General features: G+C 35.9%; 1 protein-coding gene across 1 annotated transcript; it reads right to left on the reverse strand.

The window, feature by feature from the left end:
• Nucleotides 1–4,551: 4,551 nt before the first annotated feature.
• LOC140181923 (uncharacterized) lies at nucleotides 4,552–16,352 on the reverse strand. The gene is made up of 4 exons (XM_072227630.1): nucleotides 16,179–16,352; nucleotides 16,009–16,086; nucleotides 5,165–5,374; nucleotides 4,552–5,092 (listed from the first exon to the last, which is right to left on the reverse strand). The coding sequence occupies exons 1-4, from the start codon at nucleotides 16,219–16,221 to the stop codon at nucleotides 5,031–5,033; spliced, it is 393 nt and encodes a 130-aa protein (XP_072083731.1). The 5' UTR covers nucleotides 16,222–16,352; the 3' UTR covers nucleotides 4,552–5,030.
• Between the last annotated feature and the right edge of the window lie 1,154 nt (nucleotides 16,353–17,506).

Below are 17,506 nucleotides of genomic sequence, written 5' to 3' on the forward strand. Positions count from 1 at the left end.
CTAAATAAGGTTGGGAAACAAAAGATATTCTAAAGAGATCGAAACAGACTGTTGAGACTAAGATAAGATTTGCATACAATGCATATCTTGGTGTTCAAGACAAGAGCAAACCAGGGAGATTGAAACAGAGAGCAAGAGATTGTCAAAGTTGATTTCTTATTCATTATGTTACTCTTTTTCACTTATAATGTGAGGGATATATACATGCCAACTACTTAAATAAAGATGGTAAAAATATTATTTTATGAATATATTTTATTTAAAAATATAATTTATTTATTTAGTTACATTTTAAATAAAGACAACACTTTTATAAATATCAAAATCCAATCATATAATTCATCATCCAAGAGTAAAAAAAAAAAATATTTTTACATAAAGACAATTATAAAATTTTCATTGTAATATCTACCTATATATTACTCTCGCCCTTTACAGCCTATTTGACGAACAAGGTGCTGGCTTCTTTCTTTTTCTTTTTTTTTAGGTGGGGAGGACGGGGAAATAATTAATCCGCATCTTTTTCTTTTTTTTTTTAGGTGGGGAGGACGGGGAAATAATTAATCCGCACCTTGATGAGGTTGTCATGCTAAAAATTACAAGTAAAAATTGATTTAAATTCACACTCATAATTACGTTCGAATTTGATAGAAATTCTTCTTATTACTTGTGTCAATGTAATGTTAGATATTACGAATATAATGCCAGAAATTTGGAATAATAAATAAAAGATGCTCTGGAACTCATGATAGACAAACGAATGGAGAATAATATTTATGCGAAGATTTTTGGTATTCGAGAACACATATTCTATATAATTTTTTTGAAGTTGGTATGTGATGAATGTGTAAATCGTCAAGAAAATTAAATAGATATGTAGATATAATATGTATATAAATTATGTCAGGCATATACAAAAAACATTAACAATTAAATCAATTATTATGTATTTATATAATAACATATAGATTTACAAAAATTTAGTAGTGAAAATAAAAATATACAAAATAAAATTTAATTAAGTATGCATTTTTTTTTGTTTTTACGATATTTTTCACTCCAATAGATTAAAGATTATTTTGTTACGAATTTGAGTTCTATTTAAAAGTCTGTCACTAACTAATGAGTTGCTATATATATAAGACAAAATTCGAATTCTGAAAATAGTCTAAACAGACAACTGAGTTAACCACTCGATTAACCCAAATTAGTTTAGATATATTTAAAATTTTAAATGACATATAAATATGAACAAAAACTAGAACTATACGCAAACACATACACACATACTCACCTATTATAGTATTTAAAATAATAAAAGAATAATTTTACACATCCATTATAGTAATTAAAATAAAAAAAGATAATTTATAATTATTTTTTATTTTAAATATGATTAAATATTATTTTTTATATATATTTTTAAACAATTATTTAACTATTCATTATCTACTGTTCAATTATAAAATTCACTTATTATAGTATTGATGGTATAAATAAATTTTTTAATCAAAATAATTACTATAATAAAAATATTTTAATAAAAAAAATTAATACATGCAGTGTGTTAATATATGGTTAATATATTTTTTATCTTAAATAATTTTTTAAAAAATATTAATAATTTAAATTATATTTAATTAGAAAACTAAGTTTCAATTTAATTATTAACTAATTATTAGTCAATATTGTAAGTTAATTATCACTAATTTTTAGTTTGATTTATTTATTTATTTTTAATTTTTATACTAAATTAAATTTAACAAGATAATTATTATTGAATATTAAGTTTAATAAAATATTTTTAACATAAAATACAACAAAATTATATTTTATTTTAAAAGCAAACATAATATAAAAAAAAGGATAGATATATACATTTATATATAATAATTATTTTTTTTCAAAATTTTTGCAGGAGTAAATTCTCCTCTTCCCTCAATTTAGGTCTGTGTTTATATATAATTTTTTTATTTTTTACAGTATCTTTTAATTTAATAGATCAAAAATTAATCTATCATAAATCTAAATTTTATTTAAAAATTTATATTTGATCAATATAAATTATTATCACATACACAATATAAAACTTAAACTTTTAATACTAATTTAAATAGATTAATAAATTAACTACTAAACTAACTTAAATTAGTTAAAATATATATAATTTAATTTATTTTAACGTATGTGTTATATTCTAATATATTTTACGTAAATCATAATTTATTTTAAGGTACATGATCTATCTCACATGATTGTACTGTGTAATTGTGTATGGTATAATCTCGAGGGAGAGGAGCCTAGTACGTCGATCTAAGCGTACAACAAATAAACAAGTGTTGTGTATTGTAATGAGTGAACTATCAACATAGTTTTTGTCTATTTTTTAAAATGATAACACAACTCTTTAAGATAAAAATAATTTAATTTTGATTTCTATTTTCTATTTTTTTAATACAATATAGTTTTTATGGATGTTTTTTTATCAACTTTAAATAAACAATATTGATGTCAGTATTTTTTGTTCACGATGAATAGAAAAACATTCACAAAAATTACGTTATGTTATAAAAATAGAAGATAAAAATTAAAGTGAATCATTTTTATCTTAAAAAATTGTATTATTATTTTAAAAAATACACAAAAACTAAATTAATAATTCACTCTATCGTAATTTTGGGGAGGTGGATGAGATTGTTGTAAAATAACTAAATAAATAAAGAAGAAGTAACAAATATAAAACATGGAAATATAATTAAATAACTCAAGTAGTAATATTCACTAGGATTACTATATCAATATAGTAGATATAATTAATAATATTGTAGTAAAGAATATAAGAGAAAATAGTATAGGAGAAAGAGAGAGAGTGTGAAGAATATTTTAATATTCTTATTGCTATATGTTTCTGAGGCTTTAGCCTCCTATTTATAGATACAAAAGTCCAAGCATTCAAAATTTCATTTATTTTCATTTTGGCTTGGGAGCTTCATTTCTCATAGGGAAAATCAAATCGTCCATATATTGAATGGGCATCCACGTACTTTGAACTTATCACAACACTCCCCCTTGGATGACCATTCAAGATTATGCCTCATTAAAACCTTACTAAAGAAAAACCCAGTGGGAAAAAACCTTAGTGAAGGAAAAAGAGTACAATATCCTTTGTGATGGGAACTGCCTCATTAAAAACCTTGTCAAGAAAAATCCAATGGAAAAAAAAAACCTGACCAAGGGAAAAAGAGTACAGTCTCCCCCTCTTGTCGACATCATTTAATGTCTCGAAATCGGCGCATCCCAATCTCATATACCAATCTTTCAAAGGAGGATTTTGGGAGTGACTTTGTAAATAAATCTGCCAGATTATCACTTGAGCGGATCTGTTGGACATCAATTGTCCCTTGATTTTGAAGATCATGAGTAAAGAAGAATTTGGGAGAAATATGCTTTGTTCTATCACCTTTGATGTATCCACCTTTGAGCTGAGCAATGCATGCTGTATTATCTTCAAACAGGACAGTTGGAGCTATCTTATGATCAATGATTCCACATGATGACAGAATATATTGGATCAAACTCCTGAGCCAAAAACACTCGCGACTTGCTTCATGTATCGCTAGTATTTCAGCATGATTAGAGGAGGTTGCTGCTATCGTTTGTTTCGTGGACCTCCATGATATAGCTGTACCTCCATATGTGAACAGATATCCTGTTTGAGATCTCCCTTTGTGAGGATCAGACAAGTATCCAGCATCTGCATAGCCAACTAGTTGAGACTTGGATCCATAGGGATAGAACAGTCCTATATCAACTGTTCCATGAAGATATCGAAAGACTTGTTTGATTCCACTTCAATGTCTTCTGGTTGGAGAGGAACTATATCTTGCTAGTAAATTCACAGCAAATGATATACCGGGTCGTGTATTATTAGCAAGATACATTAGCGCTCCAATGGCACTAAGATATGGTATTTTTGGACTAAGGATATCTTCATTTTCTTCTTTAGGATGGAATTGATCCTTTTTCACATCCAAAGATCTTACGATCATTAGGGTACTCAAGGGATGTGACTTATCCATATAAAATCTCTTCAAGATCTTTTCTGTGTATGTTGTTTGATGAATAAAGATCCCATTTTTTATATGCTCGATCTGCAGGCCGAGACAAAATTTAGTCTTTCCAAGATCTTTCATCTCAAACTCTTCTTTTAGAGTTTTTATAATTATTGGAATCTTTTCAGGAATCCCAATGATATTTAAATCATCAACGTACACAGCAATTATCACTACAAGAAAACAGCTCTATTGCCACGCTTTTTGAGCTACCGCCATGCTTTTGAAAGGGTGGCCTCTACAAGCGTGGCGGTTGCTCAATCGCCATGCTTTTGGTGACCTATCGCCACGCTTTTTCTTTTGCCACGCTTTTTACAAATGGCCACCCGTTAAAGTGTGGCCGTATGTGGGAGATATGGTCACGCTTTAGAAGCGTGGCCATATGGGAGATATGGCCACGCTTTAGAAGCGTGGCCATATGGGAGATATGGCCACGCTTTTGAAGCGTGGCGATAGAGAGAGATATGGCCACACTTTCGAAGCGTGGCGATAGAGAGAGATATGGCCACACTTTTGAAGCGTGGCGATAGCAAGATATGGCCACGCTTTTGAAGCGTGGCAATAGCCTTATAAAATGTAAAAAAAAAAAATCATTTTTCTAATTTTACCTTCATCGATACAAAATATAAATTTTACAGTTCTTTTTTATTACCAAACTTATAAATATAGTATACAATTTTTATTATAAGACAAATCAAATAATAATTAGTGACATATATAATTTTTGCTATAATTGTTTTATACATTAAAAAACTAATACTCAAATACAAAATAAATCTCGAGTTCAAATTCCAAAACTAAAAACTAAAGAAAAATACAAAAACAATACAACTTAAATCCTAAGTCCTTTGCTGTTCCTCCTTCTTCTAGCCCTCTTAAACTTCCTTCCCTTAGATCATACATAATTGTTCAACTTGTTCACTCCCTAAACCGCTCTTCATGATCTCTTCCTTCCCTCGCAAGATCCCGTCTTCTTCCTTCTAAAACCACACAAACTGATTAAACAAGAAGCAATAATAATTAAGGTGAAGAGAAAGGCTTGTTTTGTGTACCATGGTGGGAAAATAGTGATGAAAATGCATGGTAGGCATGAAGGTGAAGCTGTTGTTTTGGATCGGAGAAGAGAAAAGTGTTTCGGATGAGTTTACAACTACGTTGCCTCCCATTGTAGACATTACTTGGCAATCCCCATACATTCTTGCTGCTTCTTCTTTCTTTCTTTCTTATGTTGAGGAGAAAAAGTTTCTTCAGTTGAGGCAAACCTATTTTGTCACCCCAAAGAAAAAGTATCAGAATCAGAATCCAACCAGCAGAAACAACAGCTGAGCTAATGAAGAAAGCTAACGGGACATTCTCATTTCACCAACCCAAAATACAACAATAAGGGAAGATTCCTTTCACAGACAAATAGGCAAAATCTCAGGAGTGTATGAAAGGAAACAAAATAGAATAATGTCCCTCACAATCTTTGGAAGATTTATTTTCTTTTCTTTCTTTTATAGCACACATGTAAAAAATGTAAAAAATAAAATAAGCAAAAAGAGTAGTAAATATTATAGAGAATAGAGAGCATGACCATGGGGAAAGGTTGGAAGCTATGGTTTTGTGACGTTCACAGAAGACACACCCACTACTAGAAGAGTGTGGTGGAGTTGTAATAAATCGGTTATAGTGGTAGTAATTTATTTTACTGGTGGGAAAAGGGTAAATGCGGTTGGACAGAAACCGATCAGCGCCACTTACTGCGTCGGCTGTTACATTCCACGTGCTTCTTTTTTAATGGGTGGTAGTTCTTATTGGCACAGATCAATGGGGCAAAATTTTCATATTAATGGCAAATTGCACCATGCACATATTATATAAGGTCAGCTGGTAGTAGTAAGGACGTTGTTCTCACTAGTTCTTTTTTATGTGAAAAATGCAGTTTATGATAAAGTTCTATTTTTTACATGGAAAATGCAGAGTATTAGGTAAGAAAAAATCAAGTGAGATTTAGTTTGCTGCTAATATTGACATGTTTGAATGAAAGTTATAAAATTTCTTGAAGCAGTTCTATGTTCAAGTAATGAGATGCATTTGAATTTTCTTTTTTCCTTTTTCCATTAATGAGATATTTTTTAATTCTAAAAACGACATCTAAATGAATTTATACATTTGCTATATATGATGAATACAACTTGTTCTTGTATGGATACTTGGAGGGAGAGCTCAGTCTCTGGGAGTCGACGCCGAGCTATTACTTTCGGTGCCGACCTTCAGGCCTTATGATAATCCGAGCTTTACTCCAAGAGGGTGTCCAATCGCGTAGAGCTTTGAGCAAGAAACAGGGGGGAGTGTACCTGCAAAGGCACTCCAAAGCTTAAGTTAGTATTGAGAATTCAATGTGTCTTCAGGATAGAAGATCATACCTTTTTATAGGTGATAGTGTATAAATCGGTTATGTTCCTACTTTATTGCCTGTATTAAAGAGCAATAATAAGGGTTTGGACGTTTCACTTTTGTGAAGCAGTCCGTTAAGCTGATTTGTAACGTTACTTTTTAATAAATGACATTGATTGTTGATTAGTAACTATAACGCCGATTAATAACGTAATTTGCCGAGTAATGACTAAAATGCCGAACTACAATGCCAATTATCTGGGTAATAAATGTGAATAATGGCGAGTTATGAATGATAAAATCAATTTATGATGTAGGATTTGTGATGGCCGGACCACAGCCCCAAGCTTAGCCTGAGAAAATATTTAATGAAGCAGGTTGAGCTTTTAATTATGTATGAGTCGGCTACTGAACAGTTCGGCGTGTGTTTCTATCTTGTAGCCCCCAGGTCAAGGTGCTTTATTGAACAGTTACTGAGACGATAGGCTTTCATGATTAGGATAGAGAAATAATTAAATGAGGGTATTAATGAGTTTGCGTGTTTCCAACGTGGGCTTATTGGGTCTGACGTGACTTATTTGATGGGAAGTAGAAGCGAGATTTTGGGTTAAAGTGTGTGAATTAAAGCTTAGGAATTTCGAAGGTTTGCATGCTTGCTGTTTTGTGTTTTCTCAAGCGTTTTCAACCAAAAATGAGTAAAAGAGGTGAGTGCTCTTAGTTCTATTTGGTTTTTCTGCATAATCATGTTCTCTTCTTCTCCTTCTCTGCTTCTGTTTTTCAAATGGGTTATGAGAAAGAAACAAAAGGGGAGGTAGACTGGTCTTATGACTGGGTGAATGATGATGTAAGGGATCGTATTTCTCTATTTTTGGATGTTGGTGCTGTGAGTGAAATAGATAAGTCTAAGGTTGCTAGGGTTAATTCTGGGATTCGATTGGAGTTGCTCCCTTGTACGAGTGATGATAGGGTTTTTCATAGAGGGGAGGGTTTTGAGCACTTTTTTATGTATAGTTGTGTTTTGGAGGAACTAAGGGTGAGAGTTCCTTTCAGTGATTTTGAGTGTAAAGTTCTGAAGCAGTTGAACTGTGCACCCTCACAACTTCATCCCAATGGTTGGGCTTTCCTTCAGGCGTTTGAGATTCTTATGGAAGTTTTGGAGGAAAATCTGTCAGTGGAGTTGTTTTTCTCACTGTTTCAGGCGAAGGGTGTTTGGAAGGGTGGTTGGGTAAATTTGAACAGCTCTCCGGGGTTTGCTGTGTTCAAGTTGTACAAATCGTCTTTTAAGAACTTTAAGGAAATGTACCTTAAGGTCAGTAGCTGTGAGGATGACTTTTCATTCTATGTGGACGAGCATTTGGGGGAAAAATTTCCTCTCTGGTGGTGTTCAGAGCCTCAAAATATTTTAGAGCCTGAGACTATAAATCCAAAAGATGAGTGCATAATTGAGTTTTTGACTGAAGTTGTTGATCGCAAGGAGTTGATTTCTGGGAGGAAAATATGGCTGATGTGATAGATTATCTGGGTAAGATTTTGAATTGTGGATGTTGTATCATATCTGAGGTTTTTTGAATAGGTTTTTATTTTTCTTGTTTTTCAGGTGGTAAGTACCCCGGTGTATCTGCAGCGAGTTTGAGGTCTCGGGTGAAGAGCAAAGGTTTGGAGAAGGAGGTATCCTCGTCAAAGGCGGATAAGGTCGGCGTTGGCGAGGTTGATCAGCCAAGGCCAGGGAGGAGGAAAGTTATTGCTAAGAAGAGAAAAGGTGATGTGGTAGATTTGTCTGACGTTTTCTGATGATGAGAAAGATGATGTTCCAATGGAAGAGGTTCATAAGTTTTGTGATAACTAGAAGAGGTTGCATGGTTTTGTTGAGCGGAGTGATGGGTCGTCGCTCTGGGAAAAAGATTACCCCTTTATGATTACTGCCGATGAAGTTTGCCAAACCCCTGCCGATGTTAATTTGGCTGAAGAAGTGGGAGATGTGGCAGTTGATCAGTACATGCAGGTAATCTTTTATCTTTTGTTTTGTTGTGGTTGATAATTTTGTGGATGATCTCGTTTAATTCTATATTTGTTTGTGGAAGGTTGTGGGTCTGAGGCTTGCCAGTTTAGGGCAGAGCCGAGAAAAGAAACATCGTCAAGTAGCTGAGCAAAAGTTCGATTTGAGATTGGAGGAACAATTGAGGTTGAAGGCTGCCAAGGTTACAGAATTGGAGAGTAAACTAGCTGGGGTTGAGAAAGATTTAAAATTGATGAAGGAGAATTATGCTAAAGAGGTGGAAGATGTTAAAAAGAAGGAAGCGGATTTGTATAGTATGAGTACTCGGGTAGTGGAGTTGACTGCTGAATTGAAAAGCTTAGAAAAGAGTAAGGAGACAGCGATCCTGGACTCTTTCATTGAGGGGTTCGAAAGAGCTTCTCTGCAAGCCAGGTTCTTAGCTCCTAATGTTGATCTTGATCAGATGGACCCTAGTAAGATTGTTCGTGATGGGGTTATGGTTGAAGATGATGGCGCTGAAGAGGAGGAGGATGAAAATAGTTAATTTAGTGTGTATGTTCGGTACTATTAAACATGTATTTTGGTGGGTTACTTTGCTCCTGTAGTGAGCTTTTGACTGTTAAATTTTTTGTACTGTTTATGAAACAGTTTATTTTGTTTTTGGTTATGTTGACTTTGCAGAAAACATATATATATTGATAGGTGAATCTTGCCTATTTTGTCTGTTTGGTAGTTTGTTATTAGCTCTAGGCAGTGTGATTGGAGATTATTCTGAATGATATGGCTTTCGATTAAGATTGAATGTTTGTATGCTAGATAAATTTTGAATGAACGCGTTTTGAGCAAAATTGGAAAATTTTGGCAAAGTTTGAAATATCGGCTTCCAATTTGGATTGGAGTTTTGTGTGAATGATCAAATTCTGATGTAGATCGGGCATTTGTTTAATTTTTTTAATGATTGGCTTCCGATGTAGATCGGAGATCTGTTGGAATGATTGAATTTCGGTTGAGAGCGGTAATCGGATTGACTGATTGCATCCGGTGATCGGATTCCGTTTTAAGGTCGGCATTCAGATTGACTGATTGCTTCTGAGTTAATCGGATTCTGTTTTAAGGTCGGTAGTCGGATTGACTGATTGCTTTCGAGTTAATCGGATTCCGTTTTAAGGTTGGCAGTCAGTTTGACTGATAGGTTCCGAATGACCTATTTTATTATTTGATCAGTGTTAATAGTATCTGAATGGTCGGGTTGATAGTATAGGTTGACATGATATGTTTATAGATTGAAACGGAAACTATGAAATGGAAAAATATTGATTTGATAAAGTAGGGAATCTACTTATTAAAGAACCCTTGATGTCAAAGGCCCAGGTAGGCTAGCCTCGTTAAAACCTCTCCAAGCAAAACCCTTGTGGAAAAAATCTTGGCAGTAGGAAAAAGAGTACTTGCCTGTCCCTGGTATTAGCTGTAATATAATTTTAAGGAAGATACATTCCAAGTGCTAGGGAGATCTTTACCCTCTAGTGTTTGTAGTCGATAAGCTCCATTGCTGATTACTTCTGTGACACGGTAAGGGCCCTCCCAATTAGCTGCTAGTTTGCCATCTGTTGGTGGTTTCCTAGCTTGTTCTGTTTTTCGGAGTACAAGGTCGTGGACTTGGAAAGACCTTGGTTGAAGTCGTTGGTTATATTTTCGGGCAATGTGCTGTTGCATGGCTAAATGTTTAATTGCTGTGGATGATCTGAGTTCTTCAATGAGATCAAGTTCGGTTTGCCGGGCTATGTCTTGTGTAGTTTGGTCGGCCAATTCTGTGCGTAGTGAGGATTGGGAGATCTCCACAGGTATCATTGCGTCTGAGCCGTAGACCAAACGGAAATGTGTCTCCTTTGTGGTTGAGTGAATTGTTGTATTGTACCCCCATAGGATTTCTGGGATAAGCTCGGCCCAGAGGCCTTTTGCATCATCCAGTTTCTTTCTTAGAGCATGTAATATTACTTTATTTGTGGCTTCAGCTAACCCATTTGTTTGTGGGTGCTCTACTGATGAGAAGTGGTGTTTGATTTTCAAGTTCTGCAAGAAAGATGTAAATTTTTGATCGGCAAACTGGCGACCATTATCTGTGATAATGTGCCGAGGAATGCCGAATCGACAAATAATATATTTCCAAACAAAGGAAAGTATTTGTTGTGATGTAATCTTGGCTAGAGGCTGTGCCTCTATCCATTTGAAAAAATAATCAATTGCTACCACAAGGAATTTTACCTGACCTGCTGCTGTTGGAAAGGGTCCGAGGATATCTATGCCCCATTGGTTGAACGGCCAACTAACCTCGGAACAGTGTAGGAGTTCGGCCGGGAGATGTGTAATCGGATTGTGTTTTTGGCAGTTGTTACAGCTTTTGACTTTTGCTTGACAATCCTGTCGAATTGTCGGCCAATATAATCCAGCTCTGAGGATTTTTGAAAACAGACTTCGGGCTCCGAGGTGTGTACCACAGATCCCTTCATGTGCCTCAGCAAGTGCAAGCTCGGCTTCTATTCTGCAAAGACATTTGAGTAATGGACGGGAGAATCCCCGTCTATATAGGCAATTATTATAAATTGTAAAAAAGGAGGCTTGTCGACGGAAATGCCGAGCATTTTCGACGTCGCCTGGTAAGACCCCTGTCTGGAGATACTGTATGTATGGGGATCTCCAATCTGCTTCCTGTGTTACACTTAAGACTTGTGTTAGTTCAATGCTTGGCTTGAGTAGTGTTGACTGATAAAGTGATGACCTATTTGGTTGAGTACTAGTGAGCTTAGACAGAATGTCAGCTCGGCCATTGCTCTCCCTTGGTATGTGCTGTATTTCATATTTGGAAAATTTTGAAAGTAAATTGTGTACGACATCCAGGTATTTAGAGAGCAAAAGGTCCTTTACTTGGTATAGGTTGTTTACCTATTGGACGACAAGGAAGGAGTCGCAATATACCTTAAGTTCGGTGATGTTAAGGTCGGCAACGAGTCTAAGGCCGGCAATTAGTGCTTCATACTCACTTTGATTGTTGCTTGCTTTAAATGAGAAGTTGAGGGAATGTTCGATGACATTGCCGTGACCATCATCAAGTATAATACCTGCGCCACACCCGTGTGGGTTGGAGGACCCGTCGACATATAAAGACCATTCGATGTAATCTTCAGTTGTATTCGGTACTGAGAACTCGGCAATAAAGTCGGCCAAAAACTGTGATTTGATGGATGCTCGGCCCTCGTACTTGATATCGAATTTCGATAGTTCCACCGACTATTTTACTAGTCGGCCAGCCAGTTCAGGCTTCTGCAGCACTTGTCGCGAAGGTTAATCTGTTCTAACATGGATTTCATGGCTCTGAAAGTATGGTCGGAGTCTTCTGGTGGAGAAGACAAGCGCAAGTGCCAGCTTCTCAATGCTCGGGTATCAAAGCTCGGCATTCTGTAAGGTTTTGCTGGTAAAATAGATCGGGAACTGTTTCTTTGCCCTTTCTGCAACAAGAGCGGAGCTTATAGCCCAGTTAGTAACAGATAAATATAAGAATAGTGGCTCCCCTTGTAGGGGTGTGTGTAAAATTGGTGGTTTTGAAAGAGTTTCTTTTATAGTTGTAAATGCTTGTTCACATTCATCAGTCCATTGGAAAGCTTTTTTCATTTTTAAAGTTTGGAAAAAACATGAAGATTTAGAAGCTAGGCAATGTAAGAATCTAGAAAGCGCCACAAGTCTCCCTGTTAACCGCTGGACTTCCTTGATGGTTTGTGGGCTTGTCATGTCTAAAATAGCTCGGCATTTTTTAGGATTTGCCTCAATACCTCGGCTGGTGAGCATGAAGCCGAGGAATTTACCGCTTTGAACCCCAAATGCGCACTTTTCGGGATTTAACCGCATGTTGTATTTTCTTAGCTGTCCAAAGATTTCTGTGAGGTCATCAAGGTGGTTATTGCTGATCTTTGTCTTGGTGACCATATCATCAACGTAGACCTCAATGTTCCTGCTGATTTGTTTGGCGAAGACTTTGTCCATTAGACGTTGATATGTCGCACCTGCATTCTTAAGTCTAAATGGCATGACTTTATAACAATAGTTTCCATATTCAGTAATAAAGGCTATCTTATTTTGATCAGATGGATGCATGTGGATCTGGTTATAAACAGAATATGCATCCATAAAGCTGAGTTTTTCAAAACCAGAGGCATTATCAACTAAACAATCAATAAAGGGCAAAGGGTAGGAATCTTTGGGGCATGCTTTGTTGAGATCGGTGAAATCAACACACATGCGCCGTTTACCGTTATGTTTTTTAACCATGACGACGTTCACCAGCCATGTTGTGAATCTGATTTCTCGGATGAAATCCGCGTTGATGAGCTTCTTGGTTTCTTCTAGGGAAGCTTGCTTTCGGTCGTGGCCGAGATTTCTCTTTTTCTGTGCTACAGGTCGGATAGATGGATCTAATGCTAACTTGTGTGATATGATGGATGGATCGATGCCTGGCATATCAGCTGGGGTCCAAGCAAACAGGTCGGCATTTCGTTGTAAAAATGCTCGGAATGATGATTTTTCTTCTGAAGATAATGTTGAGCCGACGTATGTGAATTTGTCTGTGTTTTCTGTGAAATAGATTTTATCTAGGTCTTCTGTTGGAGTCGGCCTTTCCAGTGTTCCTGCTCTGGGATCAAGGTCGGCCAGCATGTGTTGCTTGTTCATGTTGCCGATATTATGGACCTGGGCTTTTGTGTTACGGTGAGGTCTTTTGAGACTATTGTTGTAGCACTCCCTGGCTTCTCGGGCATCACTGTGAATGGTTGCAATTGTATTGTTCTGCAAAGGGAACTTAACACAAAGATGAATTGTAGATACTATAGCGCCGAACCTATTTAAGAAAGGTCGGCCAAGTATAATATTATACGGACTGAAGCAATCAACAACTAAGTATTGAATGTCTGAAGTTTTTGACGAGGGAAACTTACCGAGTGTGGTTTGTAACCACACAGAGCCCATAACCGGGACTCGCTCACTTGAGAATCCTACCAAATCACCAGTGGAAGGTTGGATGATGTTATCACTTAGTTTCATTTTCTGGAATGTTGAGTAAAAGAGAACGTCGGCGCTGCTGCCTGGATCGAGCAACACCTTTTTAACTAGGAGATCTCTGAGCTGTAGGGAGATTACGATGGGATCATCCAGATTTGCTACGCTGTTGTCATGATCGGCTGTCTGGAATGTTATCTATGGAGATGTCGGCGGTGGCTACTGTTGACTTTGATCGGCGTTGATGGAAAGTATAGCTCGGTAAGATCTTTTTCTTGCCGAGCTTGTGGCTCTGCCACCTGCAAAACCTCCGGAAATACAGTTGATTGTATGCGTTGGTAGTTCAGGATGGCTATTGTTCGCTCGGTCTCTATCTCGGCTATGTTGTATAGCCGAGCTTTGGTCTCCTGAAGGAGGTGCTCGCCGCTGCATGTGGCCGCTGATGAATTTGTCCAGGTGACCCTGCCGAGCTAGTCGCTCCAGCAGGTCTTTGGCGATGATGCAGTCGTTGGTATTGTGTCTGTGCTTCTGGTGGAAGGAGCAGTATTTTGATCGGTCAGTGCCTTTTGAATCTGGGTAACTGCCAGCTTTTCGTGGTGGCTTGATTAATTTCGAATTCAAGATCTCCTTGATGATGTCATCGCGCTTGGTGTTGAATTTGGTATAGGTTTCATATCGTGGAATTGGTTTGAAATTCCTCTTGCTGTCCCGTGGCTTGTCATCGTCTCTATAGTGAGGCTTTTCTATTTTTCGAGCTTGTCAGAGCTCTTCGATGTCAATCTGTCCTTTAGCTTTTTCATGGAATTCGGCCATGGTTTTTGGTTTGGCCACAGCAATAGTTTCCTGGAATTTTCCTGGTCTTAATTCGCTTTTTATGGCGTGTAGTTCCACCTCGGGGTGAAGGTCGGGTATACTTATGGCTATCTTTGTGAAGCGCGTCATGTAGTCCTTGAGGCTTTCGTGCTTACCTTGCTTGACTGTGTTCAGGTAGTCGGAGTCATGTAGGTAGATGGCTGATCCAGCAAAGTGCTCCTCAAAGGGATTTGATATGTCTCAGAATCGAGAAATGGAACCTGCAGGCAAAGAACAAAACCAATCAAGTGCAGGACCGTCTAAGTAAGATGGAAAACAACGAGATAAAACTTTATCAGATGCACCGTTTACTATCATTATGGAGGTGAACTTTTTTATGTATTTCTTTGGATCACCTAACCCATCATAGGGAATTAGGGTGGTCGGCAGGGTAAACCTTCGGGGTAGCACGAAGTTCATTACCTCCGCCGTGAATGGTCCAGGGGAGCTTTCCTGATCGTCATTTGCTCTGTTTTCCTGAGCTTCCTTGTTATGTTCGGGTTGCTCCTCTTCCTGTCGAGCAATGTCTGAGACATGTGTTGGTCCTGACTGCTGCTCGGCTTCTTCCGTCCGTTCTTGTCGGTCATTGTTTTCGGTTCGAGTGTTATTCAAGTTGGCAATTTGATTTGCCATTCTTTGGTTCTCCTCAGCCACGACTTGCCACAACTCGGTCACCATCCGGAGCAATTTGGACGGTGAGGGTGGAGGTTGTTCAGCCATGACTTCAAAACGGGAACCTTGAGGCCGATGATATGTAGAGAGGTTTATATTTTCGGCCCCACGGTGGGCGCCAATTGTTCTTGTATGGATACCTGGAGGGAGAGCTCAGTCTTTGGGAGTCGACGCCGAGCTATTACTTTCGGTGCCGACCTTCAGGCCTTATGATAATCCGAGCTTTACTCCGAGAGGGTGTCCAATCGCGTAGAGCTTTGAGCAAGAAACAGGGGGGAGTGTACCTGCAAAGGCACTCCGAAGCTTAAGTTAGTATTGAGAATTCAATGTGTCTTCAGGATAGAAGATCATACCTTTTTATAGGTGATAGTGTATAAATCGGTTATGTTCTTGCTTTATTGCCTGTATTAAAGAGCAATAATAAGGGTTTGGACGTTTCACTTTTGTGAAGCAGTCCGTTAAGCTGATTTGTAACGTTACTTTTTAATAAATGACATTGATTGTTGATTAGTAACTGTAACGCCGATTAATAACGTAATTTGCCGAGTAATGACTAAAATGCCGAACTACAATGCCAATTATCTGGGTAATAAATGTGAATAATGGCGAGTTATGAATGATAAAGCCGATTTATGATGTAGGATTTGTGATGGCCGGACCACAACTAATTTTAAATTGTCATTCTCTCAAGTAATCTTTTCTTTTGTTTTTCTATGTATTTTGGAAATGATTTGTTTTCAATTTTATTTTTATATTCTTACATTCATCTAGATGCTTTATTTGAATTGTAGGCTACAACTATGATTTATACAGCTTGGTTCTTGATTATAAAAGCAAAGTTTCATCCAACATATATCAAGCACAAACAAAAAGCTTAATAGAAAATAACTTCAGCAAATTGAAAAAATATAAATTATAGTCACATTCAGTTTTTATAAATTTTAATCAATTCACATTGGAAAATCCAAGAGTAACATGCATTGATCTTCATCTGTAATGCCAAGTCTCCATCTTGTTCTTTGTTCAAATAACCTAAAAGTCACAATGAAAGAAATAATATTACTAAAAGATTTGCCTAGTGAAAGCAATAGCTTGAAGTGTGAATGAGTTGATGGCTTGCTTACATATGGGGGCTGAGATGAACCAGTTTGGCTTCGTTAATATCATTACTCGTAAGCTTGAGAGATAGCAGTGACAGAAATATGCTTGATATGCTTAAGTTGTGGCCAGTGACGGACCCTGAAAATTTATGTTGGGGGGACAAAAATAATACACATTACTATCAAAAGATATATTAATTTAAATTTAAAAAATATAAAAATGCATATTAATTATTCGAATACAAAAAAAAAACAAAAGTTATATTAGCCGCTAACTTTTTTCGCTTCAATTCTAAGAACTTCTTTTTATTAGAGACTAATGGAGTGACTTTAGATTTTAGTGGTAGCTTTCTTTTGAAATATTTTTTTATTATTATTTCTAAAAATAAAAATATATTTTTTAAATTAATAAATTGATCAATTCACTTTAAAAATTTATATGCAACATAATTACATATAATAGAATAGAACGAAAGATAAACAAATAAATAATAAGGATCACTAAATTGAAAATAAAATAATATATATAAATTCATTAAGAGAATAAAAAAATAGATTAATACCTAAACTATAATTGTTTGAATTAAAATTTACAATTGAAAATATCAAAAAGAGAAACAATGAAATTGAAAAATAAATAAAGTCATAGAGAGCTATATAAAACAAAAATAGAGAATTTAAAATTTACCTTTCGATGAAGAGAAAATGACCACTAGATAAGGAATAGAAAAGACGGTTGAAAATATGAAACTAAGAAAAGGGTTTAAAAGAATAAATGAGTGACGGCTAGGATTTAAGAATAGAAGACGACTAAATTTGATTAGGTTAACTAATAGTCAAAATGATAGAAAGATAAAATGGGTTTGAGGCTTTTAACAATTGGACTTTGTTATTTGTAGTGAGGTCATTTAAAATTTAAAATAGGAGCATATTATATATATATAATTTTTTTTTTGTTGAAAAATATGAAATGAGAGTGGGGGCAAGTGCCCCTCACTACTATGCATGGGTCCGTGCCTGGTTGTGGCCAATTAAACAAGAATAATAATAATAGTAATAATAATAATAATAGTAAGTTAGTAACCAAATTAAACAAGAATAATGAAAAATAAATTAAATATGGAATTATCAAATCAAGTTTCTAAGAAAAGGAAAAGGTAGAATTCAATCTAAGATATGACAATTAAAAAAAATAATAGTAAAAGAATACAATTTGAACAGTCCACTTCGATCAAGAAGAGAATATCAACTTTGAGTAATTGAATTCATAAAAGTAAGACGTACTTGGCATGTGGCAAAGGTATCCTTACAGTTTTGAAGACTGCCAGAAAGAAAGAGCCACAGAAAGAAGT

The sequence above is a fragment of the Arachis hypogaea genome, chromosome 19 (assembly GCF_003086295.3).
Source record: "Arachis hypogaea cultivar Tifrunner chromosome 19, arahy.Tifrunner.gnm2.J5K5, whole genome shotgun sequence".
NCBI lineage: Eukaryota > Viridiplantae > Streptophyta > Magnoliopsida > Fabales > Fabaceae > Arachis > Arachis hypogaea.

What these genes read in the sequence shown, in the direction of transcription:
- LOC140181923 (XM_072227630.1), bottom strand. Translation starts at nt 16,221, where the DNA reads ATGATATTAACGAAGCCAAACTGGTTCATCTCAGCCCCCATAT. An exon ending in TTACTCTTGGATTTTCCAAT is followed by an intron (nt 5,375 to 16,008) that starts GTGAATTGATTA and finishes GTGACAAAATAG; the next exon opens with GTTTGCCTCAACTGAAGAAA. An exon ending in ATCACTATTTTCCCACCATG is followed by an intron (nt 5,093 to 5,164) that starts GTACACAAAACA and finishes GTGTGGTTTTAG; the next exon opens with AAGGAAGAAGACGGGATCTT.